Source organism: Sylvia atricapilla, chromosome 5, assembly GCF_009819655.1.
Source record: "Sylvia atricapilla isolate bSylAtr1 chromosome 5, bSylAtr1.pri, whole genome shotgun sequence".
NCBI classification, from domain to species: domain Eukaryota; kingdom Metazoa; phylum Chordata; class Aves; order Passeriformes; family Sylviidae; genus Sylvia; species Sylvia atricapilla.
The window spans coordinates 44421589-44449029 of record NC_089144.1 but is presented as its reverse complement, the minus strand read 5'-3'; the positions used below and the strand labels follow the sequence as shown (position 1 = coordinate 44449029).

At 37.0% G+C, this 27441-nt stretch overlaps 1 protein-coding gene across 8 annotated transcripts in view; it reads left to right on the top strand.

The window, feature by feature from the left end:
• The window catches only part of NR2C1 (nuclear receptor subfamily 2 group C member 1), a 48042-nt gene that overhangs the window by 5993 nt on the left and 14608 nt on the right, over nt 1-27441 (top strand). For 2 of the 8 annotated variants that reach the window (XM_066319286.1, XM_066319291.1), the window contains exons 2-10: nt 5133-5189; nt 8559-8634; nt 13100-13207; nt 17606-17836; nt 21199-21280; nt 23147-23326; nt 25397-25544; nt 25646-25736; nt 26910-27094. In XM_066319286.1, coding sequence (XP_066175383.1) covers nt 8581-8634; nt 13100-13207; nt 17606-17836; nt 21199-21280; nt 23147-23326; nt 25397-25544; nt 25646-25736; nt 26910-27094 — 1079 coding nt within the window. In that variant the 5' untranslated portion in view covers nt 5133-5189; nt 8559-8580. The remainder of the gene's footprint in view (nt 1-5132; nt 5190-8558; nt 8635-13099; nt 13208-17605; nt 17837-21198; nt 21281-23146; nt 23327-25396; nt 25545-25645; nt 25737-26909; nt 27095-27441) is intronic. The other 6 variants (XM_066319287.1, XM_066319289.1, XM_066319290.1 and 3 more) reach the window with 6 other exon arrangements.

The window sequence follows — 27441 nt, the reverse complement described above, 5'->3', positions numbered from 1 at the left end:
TGTTCATTGAGCTTTTCCTGTATGAAGCACTGAGCACAGTAGCATCATTTGTTTCACAAATGTGTTTGAATTCCTTGGCTTAATTTATTATCTATAAGGCATCACAGAAAACTGCTCTAATGTATAAAGAACTCTTGGGGGGTTCTTACTTAAGCACTAACTAACTCAGGCACATTTAATCATAGAGGGATTGTTAAGTGCATTCTATCTTATGTGTAGGAGTTTGTTAAACAACTTCAGCACAGGCTGTGCTGAATTCCTAATTAGTATATGATTAGTTTGGTAATGAAGGTGAGGACTAGTTTCCATATTAAGGTACAGAGTACCTGTAAGCCCAGTGTGATGACCTGAGGTAAAATCCTTAGTTGACTTTGAGGTGTATTGAAATCATTAAGTACTGGAGCAGTATGACTACAGAGAGAGATTTTTTCCTCTTCTTTTGCAGTTAGTTTTTTGTTATATTAACTTTTTGAGCTTCCCTAAAAATCGTGTTGACCTTCCTGTATTTGTCTTTACTGTGTGTCATGGTTTAACCCAGGCAGCTACTTGCTCCCGCAGCAGTGGGACTGGGGAGAGAGTCAGAAGGGTAAAAGCTGGAAAACTCATGGGTTTGAGGTTCAGTAGGGAAAGCAAAAGCAACACAGACAAGCAAAGTGAAACAAGGAATAAATAATTCACTGTATCCAGCTGACAGACAGGTATTCAGCCATCTCCAGGCTGGTTGCTGGCTGAATATCCGATGTGATGGCAGGGCCCTATCATACATAATGGTTACTTGGGAAGACAAATCCCATTGCTCTATCTCCTTCCTCTTTCTGTTTTTATCTACTGAGCATGATGTCATGGTAAAGAATATACCTTTGGTCACCTGTCCTGGCTGTATCTGTTACACATCTCCCATGTACCTCCAACTTTCTCACCAGTCTGGCAGCACAAAAAGCAGAAAAGGTCTTGGCGGTGAACACTGCTCAGAAATAACAAAAACATCTCTGTATCATCAGCCCTGTGTTCATGACAAATCCAAAACAGCCCCATACTGTTGCTAGAGGACATGAAAAGAAGGACACTCACACAGTCAGTGTCAGAGTGAAAAAAAGGGGAGTTTATTTGGGATTTTGACTTACATAGCTTTTGGAGTTTGATCAGGGATTGGAAGATGAGGTTGAAACCTCTCTGACCCCACTGGTCAAACTAGATGTCCATCAATTTGTCCTTCCTCCAGGAAGGAATGCACAGTTTTCGAAACATCACTTTTTGTTTATGTTACAATATGTGAGAACTCCAGTGTAAAAATATAAACATCAGAGGGCGGAAAAAATCAGGGCAACACAGTACCAGCTACTGTGAAGAAAATTACTTTTCCCCCAGCCCAAACCAGCACACTGGTAAAAGAACAAAAAGTTAAGTTCAGGGTAACTTCTGCAGTCATAACTAGCTAATGTACCTGTACCTCTAGAGTATCTAGAACATACTTTGTAACTTCATTCATTTAATGGGTTAATTTCATCTAGGAAAGACCCCTGTATTAGGACACATCCTGTACATAGTAATTAGAAAAATCGTTATTAATTTCATAAATGCAGGGTCAAACTGGTTTAACAGTGCCAGCAGGGTAAGTTAAACTACTAAAATTTTGCATTGTTTTTGTACTGGTAAAACTGGTCAGGGGTATGGCAGTTTATTTACTTTATTTAGTTTTTTTTCAAAGTATACTGAAGATCTTTGGAATGAACAGAATTTTCTCATGTTGTGTCTTCATGCTGATGTTGTTCTTTTAAAAGATATTATGTCAGAATCAAGGCACTTGATAGTGAGGCAGCTCTACCAACAGTGTAATATAATAAAAAGAGAGATGTTGTTATTTATATCAAATTGAGCATTGAAACATAAAGAAATATACTTTCTGCTACTACTTTTAAAGTCCTTACTCTACACTGGTGTAATATTTTAAAATACTATTAATAGAAACCTCCTACTAGGACAATTAAAGTTGTATAACTTTCTCCCTGGAGAAGGATAAGTTAAACAGTGATGTCTGCTGGGTATAACTTAACTGTACTAGTGGAGAGGTTAGTGCTTCTGACTACCAACCTTCAAAATTGCTGTCTGCCCTCATGGGAATGTTTCCTGACCCATTTCAATTGAAGTAGGCCTGAAATACCTTAAAAAAGTAAGTATTTTGTAAGTTATTTTGATTAAAACATTGAGAAAACTCTGGCATGTAAAAGCGGAGGAAGAAGTAGAGAGGAGGGGTTTAATTGGTGCAAGCTAATGACAGTTTTCCGCTGCTATGGTGGCCTACACAGTGCTTATCTGAAGTAGCAGTGGAACACCACTGGTCTTGATTATGTCAGATTTGCCACCAACCAGTTTATAATAAGTCATGATAGTGATGCATTTAAAAATAATTCTGAGTCTTGTCAAGAAGGCTCCCTAACTCATTTACTAGGGACATAAACTAACAATATGTAACTTACAGACAAAAAGATTTTGGTAGCATTTTGAGTATGAAGATTGAACAGAAAAGCAGTAAATGCATTTTAATGCATTTGAGAGGAAGTCTAATGCCTGGCTTCTTTCAAAATGCCTGCTTTTAGATGCTGCTTCTAGTGGATGGGAGAATTGAGCTTTTTTTAAGGAAGAGAGATGGCTGTATAATTCTGTTTATTATTTTTTCAAATGTTTTTTAAATAGCTTCCTTTTTTATTTAATTATGTGGCAAGTAATGCTGTCAAACGCTCAATAAATTTGAGAACAAGTGCAGTGATTATCCTTGTAAAGCAGGTCTAATCAGTGTAAGTAGAGATGCTGATATTTGTGTTACTCTGTACCTAGAGCAACAGAAGCAAAATATTTCTGTGCTGTGGATCTTCTGAGAAGGGGATTTTTCGCTGTTCCCAGAAATAAGAAAATGCGCAAAGGGTTCATCACAGACTAAGGGAATACAAGGCTGCCAAACTAGAATGTATTGTACGTTTGCAGAGGCAGAAGTCTAATCATATTGACAGTCTTAACGTTGTTATTTAATATAGTTGTCAGCAACAAGTCTTTTTAAAGGAAAATTTTAGAAAGGTTATGTTTGTTCTGTAGTTTTACCGTGTGTCAGATCTTAACGGTAGAACTGCAGAAGGTTTTAGAAAGAAGAGCTTAAGCTGTGACAGTGTCGTTGACTAAATAGCCATGGGACAAAGCACTTCTTACCACTTCATTTTTCAAAAATTTTGTGGTAAAATTAAAGGCAAGGATCTTAGTCTGATGTGAAAAAGTGAAACCAGCAGAGCAATTGAGCAGTACTTGTTACAAGCAGCTATAGGCTTGCTGGTTGAAACAGCAGCGGTTGAAAATAATTTTTGCAAGAGTATTCAAAGTGAGATGTAAATGAGGTAAAAATTATTTGGGCAATGTTTGTAAACAATGTAATTATTGTTGTAATTATCCTGTTTGTGGGTTGGCAGGAGCCTTGACTCTCCTTTCTCTCTTGTAGTCATAATGTAACGAATATTATTACAGTTCTTTTAACTGTTGGACCTTATAAAGCAGACCCTAAAAGTATGTGCAGCTTTTTAATGTTGTGGTCTCTGGTCTTGTAGAATTCCAGGTTTCCTCCTTTCAGTGTTTTAGATAACTTTAGAAGGGAAATAAAAAATGTGATTAGCAGTCTTAAGTATCTGAATAAAGTTTGGTTTATCATGATTTGTCTCATTCATTTTGAAAGGAGAAGAGAGTATTCTAAGGAAAAACCTGTCAATTAATTGACTCCATCTACTTTCCTATAATAGTAATGAACATTTCTCATATATGGGCTTGTGTGTCCTTTGAATGTGCATGGCATGGTTTTGACAAGCATGGAAAAGAGCATTTCTGAATTCAAGAAAATTCACATTAGATGAAAACACCTTGAAGATCACTTCTGGTTTTTGAAGATCAAAACTCAGACTGATGATACTTAGAATCATTAAGGTTGAAAAAAGATCAAGTCCAGCTGTTAACCCAGCATCCCTGTGGTTGCCACTAAGCCTGGTGCTACACACACATGCATTTTGAACACCTCCAGGGATGGCAATTCCACTGCTTCCCTGGGTAGTCGGTACCAATGCCTGACTACCCTTTCAGTGAAGAATTTTTTCCAAGTATCTAATCCAAACCTCCCCTGGTACAGCTCCTTTCAGGTGCTTGCAGAGAGCAGTAGGTTTCTGCTGTGCCTCCTTTTCTCCAGGCTGAACAGCCCCACCTCCCTCAACTGCTACTCAACCACCTTATTCTCCAGACCTTGCACCAGCTCCACTGCCCTTTTCTGGACTGCCTCCAGCACCTCTGTGTCTTTCTTGCAGTGAGGGGCCCAGAAGTGGACACAGCAGTGGCCTTACTGATGCTGAGTACAGGGGGACAGTCGCTGCCCTCATTCTGCTGGCCACACTCTAGCTGATCCTGGCCACAGTGCCATTGGCCGCCTTTGGTCACCTGAGCACAGCTGGCTTGTGTTCAGCCACTGTTGACCAGCACACCCAGGCCTCAGCCTGTTCAGGTCCCTCTGCGGAGCCATCCTACCTTCCAGCAGTTAGCACTCCTGCCTGGCTTAGCCTCATCTGCAGACTTAGCGAGGGTACCCTCAATTCCCTCATCCAGATCATTGATAAAGATGCCGGATGAGGCTGATCCTATACTAAGCCCTGGGGAGCACCACTGGTGATTGACCATGGGCTGGATGTAGCTCCATTTCCTACCACTCTGGGCCCAGCCAGGCAGCCCGTGTCCTACCCAGGGAACAGCACCCTTGTTCAAGCCATGAGCTACCAGTTTGTCCAGGACAGTGCTGGGGGGAGATGGTGTCAGAGGCTTTGCTGAGCTCTGGGTAGACATCATCCATGACCTTTCCTTCATCCCCCAAGTAGTTTTCTTTGCTGGGAAATGAAGGTTATAATGTGTTAAGATAGCATTTCTCAGTTTCAGGTAGCTTTGAATTTAGAGTATATGTATCATTTCATGTGAAACAGTTCAGCCACTGAGAATGTTTGCTGCAGTAACTCAGGAAAAGAAGCTTTTACAAACATGAAAAATGTGCTAAGTATTAAAATTCACAGAATAGAAGAAAAACAGCTGAAGTGTTTTTTTTTCTCCTTAATTCCTTGCAGGGCTGTCTAAAGAGTGATTAAGCATACCTGATGTGAAGTCTAACACAGATACCCTAGGTAAGCAAAAATATGAACTACAAAACCTTTTACAGCTGTCCCAAAGTTGGCTGAGAATTTGTATATAGTTCTCCTTGACCTGTCCTGCTCCCCTGTCCCCAAAGGAAGATGCACAGCTTAACACATAGCTGCTCCTCAGAGAGGTGACCTTGCTTCTTTGCTTAAGTGGCTGTGGGCTTGTCTGACTCCAGAGTGAGCTGCATCAGGCAGCCTGGGCCCAAAGAAATGGGTACAGTTTCATGGTGCAGTTCAACTGAATTATCAGCATCCTACTGATAATAATGGAATGGACGTTTGTCTCCTCCTTAAATCTTCCTTCTTTTCCTCCCTCTCTTGTCTTACAACAACATATTCTCCCTTTTGTCTGCGATAGAATGAATCTGACAGCAGAAGAAATCAGTTCAGTGTGCGTGTCTAGATGATGTTTGCTGCATGTCTGCCAGCTGAGTTTTCTCTCTTCTAGTGAGTTGAATTTTCCTACTGTGTGGTAAAGACCACTGCAGCTTGGTCAGGGTGAGCAGGACCTCCTTCCTGGGGATGAGCTGTAAATTCTGTTCCAACTGCTTTTGAAATTTCCTCATCTCTGCAAGTAAGAAAGAAGTTTCTCCCAGTTCAGTTGCATGAACTGACTTCTCAAGCATTATGTGTATGCCAGAACATGAAGAGATAAAATTATAAACCAAAAATGGAAAACAGTGTAGGAACATCTATTTCAGCTCTCCATATCTGTAGTTGACCTGTAACATGAAATGCTGTCTAAAAGTTTATACTTGAAATATTGAAGGTGATTTTTTTCACTATTATACGCGCTCTTCAAAGCAAAGTTGCACGATTTATTGGAGGTGATTTCAGTTAAGATATTTTAGTTTTGTCGGTGCCCTTCGGTATAGGGATCACTGAGTTAAATAGAGCAACAACACACAAAAGAACCTACTTCTGAATGTTTATGCAAATTGAAAGTGTGTCAAAATATAAAGCACCATGTGATTAATGTTTAAATTCTTGTCAATAATAGTGAGTACATTGGTTTTCCACTGTGTGTTTATGCCTCACATACTCAAACTCAGGTGCTTTGTGTAACTTTGACAGCTGGTTCTGCATCCATAAGCCAAATCTCCTTATGCTTGTTCCAGACACCATGAAGAGGTAGGACGGGTTCTACCTTTTCTCTGTGTTCTTCTTCATCATAAGAGTTCAGTCTTTTTTGTGTACTTGATGGCCTATGTTCATGCAAGTGTAGTTCAAATGAGTCTCTTTTAGATAAGTTTTGAAAGTTCACTGCTAATGGTTTATGCCTCTCTGAGAGCCATTTTCGCTACAACTGGTGCATCATAGTTGAATACATTTGTATTCCTTCACTGCTTTACTCCAAGGTGAAACATGTCAGTTTAAATCACTCAGTTTTCAAGCTAATTTTTTTCCTAATACATCTTGGCTGCGAGGGTAGTTGCATCTGAATTAGGAGAGTTAACCAGCTGGTGCAAATTAATACCTCAAAGTGATTTTTTTTGTTATTTTGTAATGAGGTAGCACTCATTTCTGTCACTCTATATGTAAACAGTACAATATTTTGTTGCCAGTATTTTATTTAAAAGAAGAAAACATTGACAAGACACATTGCCTGCCTTGAAAATTCCAAGTGCTCTTTGAATAGTGATGGTGCTGCAGTTCACTGGATGCAGGAGTGGGCTAATAGAGTGTTCCTGCAATGATGCTGACACCTAGATCTTCATAGGCAATAATGCTTTTAAGCATAAGCTTCAGTATCATATCTCTATGCATGCCTGTTATCTTTTGTCCTAATTTAAGTAATAATGCAGCATGCTAGTGAGTGGTTAAGAATGGTCTGCAGTGCCCAAATTCTGTATTTGCTATTTATATTATGCCCATTTCTGCATTTCCTATTTCACATTAATTCATTAATTAGGTTTTACTATACTATTGGGCACACCTCCAAGGCCTGCAGTTCTCGCTGTAGTTGAAAAGGATAGTTCTTTCCAATTTTAAGAGCAGAATCAGCTTGAGTCAAACTTAAGTTAAAAGGGAGTTAAATTTTTTACTTGCATGGCTCACTGGGGAGGTTTCAAGATTCTGAGGAGGAAGTAATTCCTAGAAGTTCCAGAAAAGTTAAGAAAAACCCAGTATGTGTAAGAGTATTGTCTTTGTTCATACAAGAAGTAGGCATTACAGTGTTTTTAATTTGCTTTTGTCACTACAGTTGTTTATATGGTGCTTTATAATTTGTGAATTTTCTTTTTTAAGTACTGCCTAGTGAATATTGTTGCAGCAGCTGTCTTGTAAGAGGGTAGAAATGAGCCAAGACACAGACTTCTTGTTTATCACAGGATGGAAAGGGTGCTGGTTTATTCCTCTTTTACAGCTCAACCATCCTGACTCCAACTGTTCGCTGACTCTGGCTGCAGCAAGCTCCATCTCTGGGTTTCCCTTGCAGCCTCTGACTGCTGGTTATTTCCTGCTGAACTGTGACTGCAGGTATTAGTTTGCAGACTCTGACTGCAGGCTTTTACCCAGCTAGACTATGACTGCAGGTCCCAACAACAGACTCAAACTGCAGACCCAGACTGACCCCACAGCACTGATTCTCTGCCTTTTATCACACTTGTCTTTATGGGATACAGCTGTGACTTAGGGGTGAGGCTGTATTGGGTAATTAACACAACTGTTACTCATCGGGGCAAGGTCGCCTGTAGTCCCTTCTACAAATATTTGTATATCAATAATATATGCCTTGCCAAATAAACAAGGCAAGCGTGTGAATGAATCCTTTGTACTGCTTTAATGTAGCAGTGTCTGTAAACCCCACAAAATTCTTCTTGTGAAGATTTAGGCTTGTGCTGTAGCTACAGCATTGATAACGAAACAGCATCTTTTTTTAAAACATTTATTTGCTGTGTCCCAAGTACTGTCTCCTGTTAGTTACAAAATTGAACTTCAAGCACTCTTGCTAATACAAAAAAATCTGCATGAGTTCAGAAGTTAGATTTGCCCCTCTTGATTTGCATTAACAAAAGAGTTAATAGTTCCAGTTTTATAAGATGTTAAATATGTACCTGCTGATGTCAAGGTCAGTAATAGACTTCTGTTCTCACTCTGATTTTACTATATTGTTCCTTGTTGGAAAAGCAGAAGAGGAAAAATAGAAAGTCTCTGTGTGAGTTATTTGAATAAAACAATTGAAAATTTTCAAATAGCAAATTATTTATTTTTATAGTATAATCCAACTTTAAATTCTGCAGGGATGTCATCTTCATAAAACTGTGAATGCGCTTATGTAAACTATATTTTCCCCAGGATATTTTTACTTTTGAAACTGCAGATGTTAAGCATCTTCTTTCCTTTCTTTGACAGGAAATTCTGGTGATTAGAGATCATGGCAACCATAGAGGAACTGGCCCATCAAATTTTTGAACAGCAAATGGGAGAGGTACATAAATTTTGAGTCCTGTTTAAGAGAAATTGAATAATAAAATACACAGACTGATACGTAAAAATCAAAATCACAGGAGAAAATTTTTGGTGTAGACAAGACTTCTGGACACTTCCCTCAAAATAACCTGCTATGTCCATTTTAAAGTTATGCTGCAAAGCCTTTTTTGTCAAAGTTTGCCCCAGAGAAATTAAGAACAATCTAGCAGTGTTTCCAGTAAGTCACTAGCTTTTCAGCTTGCTGTCTAAGCCTGTAGTGGTTTTCAGAGAACCATCTGGTTGTTAAAAAAGTCAGGACACAGCTTTTACTTTACAACTATACAATTACTTAATTTGTCATTTTTGTTTTCACTAGTAAAGTTTTGCCATGTTCTTCACTTTTTGATATATATGCTTGCTATGTGTCAAAAGAAAGATTGAGCTCCTCTTTCTGCAGATTTCTAGTTTTGGTTCTCTGTTGACCTGTGTGCAGAATCTGTGTACTGCAGCCAGAGAACTGCCAGAGATGCACAGATAGTTTGAGAGTGTGGATATGAGTATACATAGTTATCTATAAAATTTCAGTGTAGCATAGACCATTTAAAATTAGCATCACTTTAAATAAGATAGAGGCAGTAATTTATTTATCTTAAATAAATACTATTTTTTAGCTTGAAATATCCACTCTTGGGTTTTTGTTTAGACATAGACTTACTTCTCAACTAATATTATTTCCTCTCAGCCTAAATTTCAGATGGAAAGGTTGGAGTGGGGAATGGGACGGTTAATTCTACTCTGCATAAATTCTCTCAGCTTTCATTTTTGTAGCATCTGAGTGTTGCTAAGTCTATTTCAAAAGGAATAAGTGGTCTATGGGATGTGTGATGGTTTTATTGTCTTTTTCTTTGGGTGAGAACGCATGTTCAATGCAGTTTCATTTTGGGACTATAATTCTTTGTTGAGGTCTAAATAGGACTGTGTTTCCTGTTTAAATTTGGGGGTTTTTGACAGTACAAATCTAGTCAAAGCTGGCTTGAAGTGTACATTCCACTCAGAGAATGGTGTGGTGATGGTGTTTAGCCTCTGTGGGGGCTGTTTCCCAGTTTCATAATGTGATTCCAGAAGACACTGAGGTGACTTAGTATCGCAGTATCATAAGAGAGAGACAGTCCTTTTTCTGTTTCTTTCCTTACTAATTTCCCCACCAACAGTAAGCTAATAACCCAGCCAAAACAAGTGGAAGGTTTTCTGCTGGGTTAGCATAGAGTAGGATCTGAGAAGGCTCCAGTGACTACCAGAGCCAGCACAAAGAAGATGACTGGTAGCCAAAGGAGGGCAGGGGAGAAAACAGACATAGAGTGAAGGTGTAGTGCTGCAGAGAGCTGTAGCTGTTCCTGTTCATGGTGAAGTCACAGCTCTACCGTTTTCATGGCTGTTGTTTTGTCAGCAGTGTAGATTAGTATTTGTCTTTTAGCAAGGTTTTACTGTGTCTGAGATGGTGACACCATATTTGGCAGCAGTGCAGCTTAACCATTCCCCAGTCCTCACCTAGCCACTTATTCTCACGCTGTACTAGTCTTGCTCATGTTAAGCTCCGTGTGTCATCATTCAGTGGACAAAACTAGAAAAAAAAATTACAACATAGTGGAGCAAGGTCATCTCCCTGTTGGTTGTGATCACTGTCCTTGTTTCATACAAGGTGCAGCCCAACCAGACACGTGGTTGGAAGGGCTGAAAAGTGTCCCTGAAGGCGGTGCAAACTGGAACTCCTTAAGCCAAAATTATTGTCAAAGGTGCATGCCATGCATGAATGGGCTGCCTGAAAGGTGGAATCAGCAAGGAAAGCAGTCTCACCAGGGCCTCCATGCAATAACTTACATTCCTGCCTACCTACAGGCTGTAATTGCTTGGTGACATTCCTAATCACTCTAAGCACTGAAAAATCATAGTTTAAGATCTAGAGAACTTCAGCAGTATTTTTACTACCATTTATAATTCTTTTGAATGTAGAAGTAGTTTTAATTGAATTTACAAGAAAATATTACATTAGTAGAACCTGAAAGGAAAACGGTTCCAATATCAAGGAGAGTGGAAATGCTTCTGTGTCTCATTGAAATAATCGTCAGAAGTGTTTTGTACATAGATTTTGATTTTTTTTAATATTAATTGTTTTTCATGAAGCATTTTAAATCACTAAATTACCACAACAATTTTACAATTTTACAAACATACTTCAGTTAATTTAGGACTTTCTGCATGAAACCAAAACATTGAAGCAAAATAGCTTCAATAGTCTATATGACGCATTGTGCAGTGATTGTCATTGCTCAGATTCTGCCATCTGCTAGTCATCTTTTGCTCAGTGCGAGATAATTCCTATTTCTACATCAAGACCACATTTCTTGATTAATGTAGGGAAGCTACCTGCCAAGAGCCTGCAGCATTATTCTTTCTTTAATCTGTGGCTGGGTACACTAAATATATGGCAGTTCATTTCCACAGTTCTGCTAGTTTACTGTAACAGAGGAAAGCTACATAGGTTTGAAACTGCCTGTCACATGCATAAAAATCACAATTCAGGACAAATTTTGCAGTTACTCTTATCAGTATTAACCACAATAAAAGAACTTGCATTTTGCATAGAAGTAAAACTGTCAGGCTGACATTTTGTGGAGTTAAAAAGCCATTTTACCTTACACAACATGTGGATCATGACATTTTAAGGGACCAAATGTAAAGCAGTTCTATAAAATGTAGCATAGTTTGTAAAGCAAAGGTAAATGCACGTAAAACTTTAATTGCTTCTGAATCACCTCGTGTACCTGTCAATTTGGGTGGCTGATGCAGAACTTCAGTGCTTGAAAGTATCTCTCTTGAACTGAAAATGCTGCTGTGTAATGAGCAGGTTTTTGTCCTTTACTTAAGCAGAGAAGTGGATGAATTGTTTAAAAGTACTTGTACTCAGAAAAATCGGGTATTTTTAGAAAGCAGTGTCCAGAAATGGCTTGGGCAGTAGTTTGAGAAGCATTTCTTTTGGTGGTGCTGGCAGCTTAAGCAATCTCCCCAGCAGCTTAGCCTCACTCCTTTGCTCTTATGCATCTGCTTCTGAGCATTGTGGAGACTGGATTGAAGGTTTGATCTGTGCTAAGAATAGCCTTTGTTTGCTGGGCTGCTTTTCAGCCTGCATTGGTGTCCTGTTCCAGATTACGGAATGACTCACCAGCCAGCTTTACCTGCCAAACTGAGAGGAGAGGAGCAAGTAGATTATGAGACTGCTACCAAAAGTAACACCTTTTTGGGCAAAATTTCAAAGTCAACATAGGCTCATGGGAGCTTATATTTCTGCTGTAAGGAGAAGTCTTATCCTCCACCCTGTCCCCTTCTCATACTGATCTCTAGCTGCATGTTCTGGCCTGCTTTTGTGTGCTAGTGCTACCATTTAGATGTTGGTATGGTTGCAAAATCAGAAAGCTGGTCCAGGAGGAACAAAAAACCCTCACAATCTGTTATGAAACAGTACCTTTACTGCAATATACATATATATTCTCTATATTAATTGGGAGGGGCAGAGGGACAATCAGGTGCAGAGGAGTATTTGTATAATGGTGTAAATACTGGGAATTATTGGTAGTACAGATCTGCAAGATGTTGCAGGCAGCTTTGTAAATAGCAAAAAGGCTTTGGAGTTATCTGGGAATTTAAGACAAAAATTTCAATTTGAAGGTGTCTGTAAACTCTGTGAAGACAATTTCTCTTTGTACTGCAAAAAGTCTGGCCTTTCTGATCAAGTCTCTACAAATAGCAGCTGTCCTTAATTTTTATTGACAGGTAATGTAATGACTAATACCTTCCCCCATATGTCGTTGGCTGTAGGATGTGAAGAATTTTAAAAATCTTGATAATCGTTAATAGGCTTCCATGAAGAGCATTCACACAGATATTTTAATACAAGATACACTGTTTACAAACTTCAGGCAATTTATTAGTCTTCCCTACCTTTATTAATTGTTCCCCAGTATAGAATTCTTTAACGTAAAACAGAATTGATACTGACAATTGCTGTGTTTCCATACAAAAAACCTTTCTGTCATTTCAGGCGAGCCATTGACGTATGTTTATTGCAAACATAGCACAGCTATGATGATAGGTATTGTGTCTCATGAACATCAACAGTAGTAAATTTTCAGTTCGGTTGACATACATGGACTTGTCAGCAATGAGTAGCTTAAAGTGTCTGTAAATTTCACATTGGAAGGTACTTCAAAATGGGTTTAAATCAGAATTTTCTAACTAGAAAAATTAAGGTGTTGAATTAGATTTACAAGCATTCGCATTTTTTATAGAATAAGAGTGTCAGACTTTCCATGGCCTTATTCACAGAAATTAGAGGTTGATGAAACCTTAAGGTTTAATCCATTAAGATAGTGGATCCAGTAAAATAGTACGTCTGTTGTCAGTCCATTACATTTTTTTCTTCTTTCTAGGTGACACATTCCCAGGAAGGTGGTACACAAACCCTGATGGATGGGACAGCACAACGAATACAGATTGTCCCTGCAGATTCGGGCCTCTCGTTATCACAGCGTATACAGGTATGCCTCATCTGGTGTGTTTTAAAAGCAGAGATGACCTATTCACTTCTGCCAGTTTTCACGTGTGATTCTTTTTGGTTTTCATCATGTTACTTGCTTTAATGTAAATATTCAGCCCGTGATGGCAGAGACCCTTTCTATATAAACAGGAATAAAACAACGTTCAGTTGTTCCTCTCTTTTTTCCTTTTTTTTTTCCCCTTGAAAGAATTTTAACATTACAAAAATCCTAATCCAAAAATCACTGAACAGAAAAAATACTTTTTGCAAGTCAAGCAAAGTTCAATATTTTGTCGATTTTGTAGTTCAACTAAGTTGGAAGGATTTCTACATTTTGGAGCAGAAGTGGGGTGTGAAATACTGCATTTTATCTTTGAAGTGTTAAAGTGCAGGAAAACTTAGTGTCTGAGAAGAATACTGGTTTTTGGTTGTCCTAACCCATGTTATATGTCTTGATATTATAATCCATAGCCTGGCCAAGTAATAACCTCCAGCTGAAGTGAGGGTAGTGAAGTTTTGGCAATGTAGATACTTAAATCAACTTAGAAGTATATGGAAACTAGAAAGATTTGAGGAATTAAGTTTTATATTTTATGCCTTAGAAGTCAGTGCACATCAGTTTTATTTTGAATTTTCATTGTAGCAAAAAATGCCAACTGCAGAATAAATGTAGAAATATTCTCAGATATATGTTGTTCATACAAAAGCATACATTTAAGTGAGCCAGCTGCTAGTATAATCTTGGCTGCTTTTTCTTTTACCAGCTTCACTTTAAAACATTGTCTTCTGTTTTTTCCCTGTTCTGGTGCATTATGTTCAAGCTGCCAACCTTCCAAGACTTTTCACAACCATTCCCCATACATGATGGGGTTTTTTAGATTTATTACCCCCACCTGTGCTCTAGTCGTGGTATCTGTCTTACCAATCCAGTAGGTCTTCATTCTTTCAGCTACATCCACCACGTTTCTACACTTCAGCTGTAGCTGTGTACAGCCGTACTTTTCATTAATTAATTTGTGCTCATCAATTAACCGTCATCCTGTCTTCAAAAAGGACAATAAGCTCTTTGGTTGTTGTCTCTTGATATGTGTGGAACAATACTCAGTCAAAACCTTCATGCTGCAAGAGACATCTATGAATATATCACTAATATCAAACTTAGTAATAAAACTTTGCTCAGAGAAGAATTTATGTGAAGAGAAAAGTACTTTGTAGGAATAGAAGTACCTCAGTGAAATGTCCACCATGAATGTTACAAATTGAATAATTTTGAGTTTATATTTTCAATGGATGTTTTTTCCTTTATTATTATTAAATGCACCTAATTATCTGAAATATTGAAAGAGAAAATCCTCAGTAAAAGGTTCTTTAAAACATGTTTCATTAGTCACTCTTCTTAGGGAATGCTAGCATTTCTTCAGGGAGAATAGTCAAATTTTACATTTGTTCAACAGGTATTTCTGCTCAACATTGGCAGTTATACACAGGTGTGTTAGTTCTCTGTGTTTAGACATTTTCTTTTTTGTAAAACAGGAACACACAGTTACTGAGGTGTTTAATTTACTGAAATGATGTTCAGATAGAAATCAAAACTTGTTAACAGACAAGGCTTAAAAGCAGTAAAGGAAAATAATACCTTCCTTTATCATTAGAGTGCTTAAATTAAATATATGAGGGTAGTGTATTTTTAATGCAGTCAATCCTGAATTTATATATTCCTGTTTTATAGTATTATTGTTTTAGCAATATTGAGTTTCAGATTATTAAGAAAGATAATGTGTTGTCACTGATTTGTGGTCAGAAGATAAGTGTTTTCCTCTTCCCTCTGATTTTTTTTTCTCTTACCTTGACATTTAGGTATTGCAAGTTGTACTCTGGTGAACTGCTCCACTTTTCAGTGTCCCCATTGCAATGTAGGTGGAGGTTTTGCAGGTGTATGGCCCTAAGAGGTCAGCTGCAGACAGAACATCCTTAATTGTTCAAACTGCTTTCGCTTATGCCTGTCAGTTGTCAAATCCTTGTCAGCTGCAGAACTCACTTGTGCAGGGTGAATAGCTCTGTAAGGATATTAATGTAACACTGTACCTACCAAATCATGTAGTGAAAACTACCTGGACATTTTCCTAGAATTGCAGGAACCGATTTGAAGACTGGGACTCTATTTGTTAAATAGAAGTCAGGTGAATTGGATGAAGTAGCAGTGATTCTTCTGCCTGCTGTCCTGCCATATTTATCTACAAGCAGATACATTTTTTTAAATTACATAGCTGGGCTGCAACAGGAAAAAGATAACCTAGTATATATGTTCCAAAAATAATTTCAGCTGTAGTTCAAGTTTGTGTCTTTACTGTTTGGTACATGCTTGGGTTTGAGTATACTGTGTATAAACCTAACTGGATGGAGTATATTCCTTTTTTGGGATACACATAGTTGTGCTTTTAAGATTTGATAGGGAGACAGATTTTAGCTAAGGGTGTCTTTCAAGAGCAGGTCTGGAAATTCAAAAAAACAGCACAGTGTTCTTTCTGTTTGGCTTTTGTACAGCTATGCACCTTGTTGAGCATAACATACATTGGATTTCTCCTAATCCAAATAAAATAGATGTTTGGAAAGAAGGGGAATGGAATATCAGCTACTTTGAAAATAGCCAAAAATAACACAGGAGAAATCAAGATTGTAAATGAAGGAAAATGGAACAAAGAAAAGGAAATTAGGGAATAAAGGAAATTAAAAGGGCAAGGAAGTTTGTCTTCTAAAGACTATACAACCATCATTAAAGGAATTTAAAGAAGAAATAAGGGTCTGCTGTAGCCATTTGTAGTCCCAAACGTGGATATATATGTGAAAAAACTGAACAGAAAATTTATCATGTTGATAATTGTTGTCATGCTTTAGCATTATCTTCTCACCCTACACTCCAAATCTCATAATAATTTTTAGCATTTAGAATTTTGTCATTTTACCTGCACTTTTCTCTTAGATATGATTTTGATCATATTTGATCCATTAAAATGTTAAGAGCACAAGGCTACTTAAAGGAAAGAGATTTATTTTCTGTATTGAAACTCATGATTTCTGATTGCATTATAACTGCTGAAATTGGATACTTGTTATTGCTTATCTTTTTACTGTATTGTATTGAGCATGTACTGAGCATTTAGAGAAAGTAATGAGCCTGTTGTGAAGGTGCAGTAGTAAAGTTGATAAAAAACTCATGTGAAATTATGCCCTGTTCAGTTTCTTTGTGCCATGGTTCTCCACCTAGGAAATAGAATTAATATTGGCTCCCCAATTACTATGGAATTAGTTATGGTAAATATTGGACAATGAAATAAATGTCATCTGTAACAAAAATAACAATCATATTTTTAATATGAATGTTGGGAATGTGTAAATAAACATAAATGTTTGGCCTTAGTTTAAAAACAATTAATAGGAGCTATTTTATTGATCTCTAATTCAAATAGTTTGCAGGAAACAGTCTTCATAGGATAATTCTCCTGAGTCTCCAGAATAAACCAGGCAGTTTTCTTGGCATAGGAAAACTTCTCCATGTAGGCATTTTGATGGAGAAATGAAGTGACTACAAGTGAGATTTAGAATGGAATATATATATATATAATCTTGATTATATTCTCTGAGGATTATAATCTTTTGACAAAGTTGGCAGAAAGTGGAGAATTACTTAATAAAATTCTGCTGAATTTATGCTTTAAAATAGGGATCAAATGGAAAAAAAAACCCTCTGTTGATCAGTTCTTGATTATAAAATGAAAATCAGTTTTTCCTTAAAAAAAGAAAAGAAAAAAAAGGCAGGGAAAGAGATTCTGTTTCACTTTATTTAGAAATGTATATGTAAAAAAAGGTCCCCACAAAATGAAGTCTAAAATGTATACACAGGTGCAACAATATAATTGCTTTTCTTGCTGTTTGCTGCTTACTTTTTTCACTTGGACATCTATGTTTGTGATTTTAAGAATTTTTTTGCTAAGTAACGAAACCTTGGAGGTGCTGCAAGCACTTCATGTAGAATGCAGTGAATTCAAGATTTAAGATTTCTTATAACCTGATGAGTCTTAGGGCTCAGCTACAGACATGCCTTGAGTTCTGGATGGTAGAATTGTGAAGAGTTTCAGTAGTGTTGTAAGAGCATGCGCCAGTTGTAAAATTGAGTACAAACTCAGGTTTTGACTTCTAACACCCTTGATTGAAATGTGTTTCAAATACAATGAAAATCCAAGTTTTTGCCTGAGTTTAATTTGCTCTTGTGTGATGGAGGGGAAGATGATCCTGCTTCTCAAAGGTGAAAGGCAAAATTCCCATTTTCTTCAAGTGCCCGGATTGGGTCCAGAAAGTTAACTTAAATCGCCATAACAATTTGAGATAAATGTATTATTAGATTGTCACAGATCAGCAGACGGGCCAGAAGATTCAGATTGTTACAGCACTTGATCAGAGCTCAGCAGGCAAGCAGTTCATCTTAACAAATCATGATGGCTCTACCCCAAGCAAGGTGATCCTTGCCAGACAAGATTCCACTCCAGGAAAAGTTATCCTAGCAACTCCAGATGCTGCAGGTGTCAACCAACTGTTTTTTGCATCCCCTGACATATCTGCACAACACATCCAGGTAGATAATCCACTTTATTTCATATATTTCAAATGGGATAAGAAAAGATGTTTTATTTCCAGATAAGTCTGTCTGGGTTCTCCTTTTTGATTTTTTAAAAAGTATAATTTTCCTTGCACTACGACTCATTGTGGATACTTAAAAATTATGAAAAATCTTTTTTTAGTAAATTTCTTGCTTTTAAATTTATATGTTGGCTCATAACATTAGGAAGAATACAGTTATTTTTATTGTCATTTCCAGATTCTGCCAACAGTCCTTTATTTCTGCTCATTAACTCTCCATCTGTTTTCATGTATTGCTGAAAAATATTCACTTTTCTCCATTGTCCTTCTCATTTAACATTTCCTTTTGCTCATTTTCCTTTTTGTACACTGTTGGAACTGCTGTTCAGCTGTGAGAATTGTAGTCCACAGCAGTGCTCAGACTATTTAGTAGAGAAATACATTACTTCATGGGGGTGAGAAAATAACACTAATGATTTTGGGTTTACTAATGTGATATTGTAACTAGCCAGGGTTGTAACCCCTGAACTGGTCCCCGCTGCACCTTACTCCCATGCACATTGTATGTGCCACTTCCTTAGTTTCCACTTCCAACTTGCAAGCTTTCTATCCCATATCCTCAGCCTGGTAGGGGTGGGATGGCACTGATATGAACAATGTCAAAAACATGCAAGAAGATTTGGGAGATAGGCCCTCCTTCAGCATGAAGTAGGAAGTTATTGCACTCTAGCTAAAGTACAGTTACTGCATATAATTCATCCACAGACATTTATGCTGCTGTTGCATACAGTGGTAGGCCAGACAATGTTCAGATAGCTGCAGTCTCTCTAGTCTCAAGTGAAACACTTAAACATTGTGAACATAAACAGCTGCTTAAGGAAAAATATTAAAAGATGGCCAAGTAAATAATGATTTTTCTGAGCATATCCTTTTACTTCCATTAGCTGATGATACAGAGCAACCTGCTGATTTGGAGACTGCAGTAAGACCATCATATTTGATAGCTGCTATTAAACAACCCTTTTTGTTATTTATATAGAGCATGTAAGCTTTAGTCTGTATAATATCCTATAGTATTGTATGGTGTACAAAGAATACATTAGATGATTTGACCATCTGAGAGAAGTGTTTAATTAGGTGTCTCTTGCATTATAAGATACTATTAAGGACTTGTGTGGGGGTTTATAAATCACTACAAAATCCTCTTTCAAGCAATCTCTTTTCAGCTGCATACCCTTAAACTGTTTAGTTTGTGCTCTTCTGTGAACCAGTCCACTGATTCACTATCCACACATTGTGTAAGTTTGAAAGAATTTCTGTATTATATAGTACTTTTGTTTTTGAAACTCACAGTTCTTTGCAAATTGACATCTTGGGTCCTTGCTCCAAAGAATTTGGTAACTGTGAATAGGGGACCAGTAGCAGAAGCCAATCCTATTGAGAGGCATTGAAGCATGCTTAGTGTAACCATACACATTGTATTTTACGTAAGCTTCAACAAAAATATAAACCAGTGGGATGTGAGTAGTCCACATAAAAACTATTTTCAAAGACAACTTCAGAGATGAGAAGTGTGCCACACTGGTTTTAAATGCAAAATTCAGGAAAAGAGGAAATCTGTACAAAAATTGAAAGCTATAGTTCTGATTGTATCATGTGGGCAAAATGGGTCAGTTTGAGAGGAAGCAGAGTATTCTGTCACTCCAGTTTAATTGTTCTGTTGTCCACTGATATGTATGGATAAAGATTTCCTTTGCCCATTTAAGAGTTCATGGAATACAGAGTACCATTCATTTGTTGTTCATTTGCATCCCTTTGGGGTCTTTTGTATTTTCTCCCTCAAATTATCTTTCCATCTGCAGTTTTATCTGTTTTCTTCTCCTTCTTCTGTAGCCTTCACTTGAATTGCCCATTTGTTTGTTCTGCCAAAAACCTGTTATTGCATCTTATCTTGACATTGACTCATTTGGCAAGACCTTTTTCCCCATCATCTATTTTAACTTCAGTGGCTCTTCTTCATATTAATAATCAATTTTTATTCTTCATGTTCTTTAGTTAATAAGTTATCTGAGTCTGGGGAATTTGTCTCCTCATGGGCCGATTCTGTAGTCCTTCCTTATGTGGAATTTCCTGTTTCAGTGCAGCTTTAATTTATAAAAGGATTTAGAATTTATTTTTATATATTTTATATAATATCATGAAAATACGTAATGTTAATACTGAAAATTTGGAAGGATCAAAATAACTCATCATCTTACTTTTCTTAAAAAGTTGGTGTTTTTTTAAAGAAAACTTAAGAGATGAATCTTAGAGGCAGTATTGTTAACAAGGCTAACTAGAAAAATATGCTTTTAAAACTTTCCTACATATATCATCTGTACTCTGTTCCTAACTCTGAAAATCAAATTTCTAAATTTTCTTTGTGGAAGAGAGAGTACTTTCTGTTTTGGTTACTTCCCTTTTTATCAGAGGTCCTGTTCTGAATATGTGAAGCAAGAATGAGGAGTCTGCTTCCCTTTAAGGCACAGTAGAAGTTAAAAACTCTTCAAGATTCTAAACTATATTCTCTTTTCAATGAGAAGAATATTTTTTTCTTTTCTATGTCAAGATGATGTTTGGTTGTTACTTGCGATTTGTGTGTTCCTTTTCTAAATGGAGTTTTTGCTGTGCTTTACTTATGTTGTGGTGGGATAGTTCCCAAAGATGAGGTGAAATGTTCTGGTGCCTGCCCTGTAGTAGTGGGATTCTAAAATTATGTGCTTAACAAAGCTTTACAGGTATCAGAGATAATTGAATGAAACAAGATAGTTTAATAATGTCAAACTGTTACTGAAAGCCAAGTTTTATACCAGTTGGGAGTTAATGTTAGCGTCCAGAGTACATTCTCTTTTGGTCCATATTTATGTGTATTATTAAAAAAGTAGTTAATAAATCTCTGTGTAGTTCTAGTAGCCTTTACAAGGGTTTTTTTGTTCCATCTGTCTAGTGCTTCTGTCTCTCTTGTACTGTGAATGAGCCATTAGTATTTAAATATAAAATTGAACAAAAGGTAAGAGTATGCAAATGCTCAATGTTTTTCAAAATGTCACTCCATTTTGGAGAAGTAGTATTTAGAGAAATGAAATCTTGAATTCTTCTCAAAAGCATTACAAGTAAAATTCTTGTTCCCTCCTGAAGGGAGCACAGTGGCATGGCAGGTAGTGACTTTGTGTCTCTGAAGACTATTAGACATAATCAAGAAAAACATGATGCCTTGTAGATTTAGTTCCCTATCTTAGACAAAAACCACAAGCATGAGATATATTTTACTATTTCTAGATGGCAAGAGAAATTAATTTCTTTCATGCTTTTTTTCAGATTTTAACAGACAATTCCTCCAATGAACAGGGCCTAAATAAAGTATTTGATCTGTGTGTTGTATGTGGAGACAAAGCATCAGGTATTTTTTTTCTTTCTTTCTTTATTTTTAAATTTTATAAAAGCAGTTTATAATTCTTCTGAAGCTGTGTAACAGTTTGCATGCATATACATGTATAAATTTCTCTGCATGCAGTGCAGAATTTCACTAAATGGTACTCTAGTGTCCGTGGATAGGATTTATCATTGTTTTACATAGAATCATAGAATATCCTGAGTTGGAAGAGACCCACAAGTATTACTGAAATCCAATTCCTGGCCTTGCACAGGGCGCTCGAAGAGTCACACCATGTGCCTGAGAGCATTGTCCAAGTGCTTCTTGAGCTCTGTCAGGCTGGTGCTGTGACCACTTCTCTGGGGAGCCTGTGCCACTGTCCAGCCACCCTCTGGGTAAAGAACTTTTTTCCTAATATCCTACCTAAAATTTCCCTGACCAGCTTCATGCCATTCTCTTGGGTCCTGGCACAGAGGCAATAGGTCAGTGTCTGCTTGTCTTCAGCAGGGAGCAAACTTACTAGAAAGTAAAATGTATTAGTTCCCCCCCCCCCCCCAAAATTGGCAAAGTTTAACATAGAAAATACAGTTGCTAGAGCTCAAAATACTTGTCAGACCTCACCCATCTCACAGAAATTTCTGCCAAACTCAAGACAAAGATCTGATTGGTGTGTTCTAATTTTTAAAACTTCTCTGACTCCCCAGAGGAGGGCTGAGTCGCTCTTGAGAGGCTAGAGATCCAAGGAGATTTTCCCTTGGAATATTGGGTAGTGGTAATGACTTTGGGTAGAGTGCCATGTTCCTCTGGCTGCAGCTTTTGGGAAGCCTCCCATGTGACAAGCACTGTCATGAAAACTGATTTGCAGACACTTCCAAACTGGAATCTAAGCTACATCAAAAGAGTAGATGAAGAAGCAGCCCTGTTATTTTGCAGAATGAATATTTGTAATCCTGCTGCCACTAAAATGTTTCAGACATTATTCTTTTAATACATTTGATGCTTTTGAAATTTTAGTAGTGGTAAAAAGGTTGTGTCAGAATTTCAAGAAATTTTGGGAAAGAATCTAAGTGTTCTCTCTTAAGTTAGGTCATATTTGTGTTTTATTTTGTAATGTGCCATAGGTATTTTAAGGATTCATAAATTAAAACTGTTGTAGCATGCCAAGCATGCCTTCATCAATCCTTTTTAGTAATGTTTATATCTTATGCAAAATCAAAATAATTTACTTCTAAAAATAATTTTAAAACTTATTTTTTGTACTATATCTTAGAATTTTTTATGTTATACAGAAAACTTGAAAAACTGGTCTTCAAGGAAAAAAAAAAAAAGTTGTAGTTATTCTAGATTATTCTTTCAGTGATTTTTTTACTGCAAGAATTACAGACGTACCATTACCCTGTTAGGAAAATGAAAGGTGAAAGTAAAGCCTTGAAGCAATTGCCTCATGCTGTCAAATGCCATGTGTGCACTTTCCGTGATTCCATTAGATTTAATGCATACAATTTCAACAGCTGAACTTGTAATGAGCAATCACAGGGCTTGTCTGTAGGAAAAATTACTAGAGAAATCTACAATTTTTTTTTCTGTGTTCTTGCTAACCTGTTTTCTTAGCCTTTTTTAACACTACTGTCAACAGATAAGGAAATAATTTAATGAGCAACTTCCCTGTTTGTCAAATCCTGTTTAAAGGCTTTGAACTAGAAAAATGGTTCACTTGCTTTTTTATGTTGTTTTATAGACCCAATATATTTTAAGATCTGCAATCCATGGGGAAAAACAAGTGTTTCTTTTCTGGGTAAAATAGCTAATACTTTGTTTTTAATTATCGTAAAGTCTAAAAAAAAAAAATACACTGTGAAATTAATGTCACATTTTCTGTTATTTTGTAACTAGGGCGTCATTATGGAGCAGTAACCTGTGAGGGCTGCAAAGGATTCTTTAAAAGGAGTATACGGAAGAATTTAGTTTATTCCTGCCGAGGAACAAAAGACTGTGTCATTAACAAACACCACCGGAATCGCTGTCAGTATTGTAGGCTGCAGAGATGCATCGCCTTTGGGATGAAACAAGATTGTAAGTGTGAATAACAGCAAACTGCTTTACTTGGCAACCACTTCCTGCTACAAAAGATATGCTTTGTATAGATACAAATTGTTACCTTAGTTACATATTTTTAAATGGCTGTGTCTTTTTCCTTTAAAGAATTTTACAAGTTTTGTGTATCAGAAATATTAAATGCTTTCAGGTGTTTGCTTTAAAAGCTTAATAAGCTCCATCCCATGTGATGAAAGTGAATGAATTGGCACTACATGGCAAATATCAAACATGTTTGCTTTTTCTTTTTGGTGCAGTTCAGCATTTTAATGTGTAGATTAAACTACTGAACTTTTTGGACTCTACCTTCCTTTCAGTTTTTCCGCAGCTGAGATTACTGGCAATTTCTGTTCACTTTTGGCAAAGAGACAGTAATTCACAAGACAGATCCATAGTGATCTAAAGTTCAGTGCTTAACAGATTCTTGCAGATTCCAAATTCCTTTTTATCTTTCCATACATTAGATGTAGTGGTATTGCAATATCACAGCTGTATCAGAATACTAAATACACAGAAGATCACACAAACCACAGATTCTTCAGACCTGATACTGTGACGCTATTGCAGTACGTACAGTATTGGTCTTGTTCTCTGCTCTCTGTCATCCTGCACTTGTTCTACATCCTGCACTTGGTCTCTACATCCTGCTCTCTACAACCTGCACTTGGTCTCTACATCCTGCTCTCTACATCCTGCATTTGGTCTACTTGTTCAGACCTGATACTGTGACGCTATTGCAGTACGTACAGTATTGGTCTTGTTCTCTGCTCTCTGTCATCCTGCACTGCTCTTGAACCTCTGTGGACATTTTCCTCCTTACAGCCGCTGCTTCTGTCAGCAGAAATCAGTAACACAGAGGAAATTAATTTAGAAAGGGAGGAAAAGCTGGGGCAGTGAAAGTGCCCTCTAGTCCAGCTGGCAGTAAGTAAGAAAAGGCCCCTCCATGGAAGACTTTTTAAGCAGAACAAGATCACTGGGCTTAGAGATCAGAAGGCAGGAAAATAATCTCAGAGTCATGAGGGAATACTGAGTTGGGTAGTGTGTGGTGATAAGAAGTCTCATTCCTCAATGAGGTAGGGAAAGGAAAGAAAACTTAGCATGGTCTTGGACGCTGTGAGTGAGGTTTATTTGTCCTCTGAAGAAGTCTTGGCCTTTTCTCAGCAAGGTGAGACCCTGCTGTAAAGTACAGCATTTGCAAAGGAAGATTAAATACTTGCCTCCATCTCCCACCCTTTAAGGCACTATTTGTGGTTTGCAGGCTGTTGATATTGTCGATACTTAGTATTACAACGTTTGGAATTTAGGATACTTGTCAGTGTAAAAATTGGGATAGCATCACAGTCTACTGCTATCTTGAAAAGTTTTAAATTTTTTTTATCTGAAGTTACACATTTTTCACATTTCCACATTTTCCCCATTGGAGATAATACTGTAAGTTTCATTTTTAATGTTCAAAGCAAGGTGATATATCTGTAGGCTAAAGCCCAGATTCATTCCAACTTGTTTCACTGAGTCATTCAAATTAAAAATCCACTTCTTCTCTGAAGTCAGGGTCAGGATGTTGCCCAGATTGATTTTAAATGGTCTGAACTGAACTTTGTGAATGTACCTTTCCCTCTGAGGTCCTAACCTCCTTCTTTAAGTGAACAATGAAGTTACGCAGGTTCAACACAGACCCACAGTCCATAGAAAAACATATCACGTGTCCTTTACAAAGGACGTGAGAGTGTGAGACAGTGAAGCTGAGAGATTGAGATGCTTGAAGCTCCCACTTTGGTTCAAATTAAAAATGAGGGGATGTCTCCCTTAATTGTAACTTAAAAATGTTATATGTGTTTGATCTGAGATTTTGACTGCCACATCATTTCACTTAGAGCTCATCAATTCAGTGTGCTGGTTTTTATCCAGCTTGTTAGCTTGTTGGTTATGGGATATATTCTGTATGTATTTTAGTAATTTTTGGAATTATAATTAAAATAAAATATTAAATAGAGAAAAATTATTATGTAATTCAGGATGTAATTTAATGGTTGGGTATTATTTGTGTAGCTGTACAGTGTGAGAGGAAACCTATTGAAGTGTCAAGAGAAAAATCTTCAAACTGTGCAGCTTCTACAGAAAAGATCTACATTCGGAAAGATCTTCGTAGTCCATTAGCTGCAACCCCAACTTTTGTAACAGACAATGAAACAGCAAGGTATGTAAATTGTATTCAGAAGTGGCTATCTCTGTCTTCTGAAAAATCAAAATTCAATTTTAAATTTAATCAAAGTTAAAACTTACGCTGTTTTCTGTCAGATCAACAGGTTTGCTGGAATCGGGAATGTTTGTTAACATTCATCCATCTGCAATAAAAAGTGAGCCTACTGTGCTGATGACTCCAGATAAGGTATGTGATTATATGATTTATATAATAAGTAGAGCTAATTGTATATGTAAGGAGAGAAGGGTGTTCTATTTGGTTAAATTAATTTTTAAAACACTCCTTTACAACATTCACTGGTGTTAAAAATGCCCTTCTCTTTTCAGGAATCCTGTTAGCCTCACACAGTAAAAATTCTAAAAACATACAAAAGTAAATGCCCTTCCTTCACATTTTTAGAGACCCTTAAGCACTGTATTATTTTAATTTTTATGTTGGGATAATCCTGACACTTGGCTTGCTCTTTTGTACAAATAAAGTGAGATGTTCACAGAACTTCTTATGGCACTATCACCGTGTGATGTGTAAATATAGTTGTTGGATTTTTTGTTGTCTGAATCACTATTTTTTTGGCAAAGCTAATAAGACCTATGTCATCAATAGTTTTATTTCTGAGCTGGTTTTATTTTGTTGCACTTACTGATCCACTAAAGCCATGTGGTAGCTTCCTCACGTATGCCCAGTAGGAAGCATTTGTGTTTTGCTAGCTGATACCAAATTACTTCATACTGTTTTCATGCATTTTGCTTTGTTTGCTCTCTCTGGTGTTAGCAGCAGTCTGTACTTCTTTTTTCTTGTGTTTGTTTTTTGCTGTGACAGAGTGGGACACGTCTTACTGCCTCTCTGAGTTGCTAGCCAGTGCTGAATCACTTTTTCCCTTTGCAGTTAAACAAAGACATAAACACCATAAAGGCTACAGCAGAATTCTTTTTCTGCTTTGTTTATAAAGGTGACTTTTCATGCGTTCCTTCTTCTCAGACATTCTCCTACCCTACTACTACTGACTCATTTACATGGGTAATGAAGGGTAGGGAGACACTAAAAATACAATCTAGAGCAGTCTTATATCCTGGAGAGGGACTAGTGCATAGAGATGTGAAGTCTTCCTGCATTTGCTTACCATCAGCAGTATTCTTTCTGAAAGAAGTAGATAGCTATTACTTTTACAAGTAAATGTCAAAATATTCCATATTTGAGGTGCAGTGCAGTGTCTAATTGCTGTATTGTGGTTACCCATATACTGAAAACAGTTTTCTTACAGGTATATCTTTGCATATGCTCTGTTCTTCATTTATGTGAAAGTTAGGCTTTTCTCTTCCAGGTTAACTGAGAATTAAAGGCTGGTTTTTTTTCTCTTAGGTAGAAGCATGTCAAGGAGATTTAAGTACACTGGCAAATGTGGTGACTTCATTAGCAAACCTCAGTAAATGCAAAGACATTTCACAAAGCAGTACAGAGCTATCTGTGATTGAGAGTTTGAGTAATGGAGATGCATCATTATCTGAAATCAAGCAAGAAGAACAAGCTAGTAGTGATGTTACAAGGTAAGGCATGTTACACTTAAAATACCATCCTATTCTAGAGGTCTCTGTCAATTCGGACCAGTTCATTAGTTAAATCATCACAATGTAGGAAATTTATCTGCTTTAAAAGTAATAGTAATATCAGCATAAGCTCATGTAGAAAATAAATATTGTAAGATTCTTCCAAGTGAAATCAAAAGGAAGTTCCATTAGAGAAATAAATCATTTTAGTTGTTTGTACTTGAAATTAATTTCAGTATTAATGTTACAGCTGGTTTTCTTACCTTTTGGTTGGCCATACTAAGGTATGTTAGGTCTTTTATTATAGTCTGAGTACTTTGCATCATCCTGGAAAATTTATTCTTAAG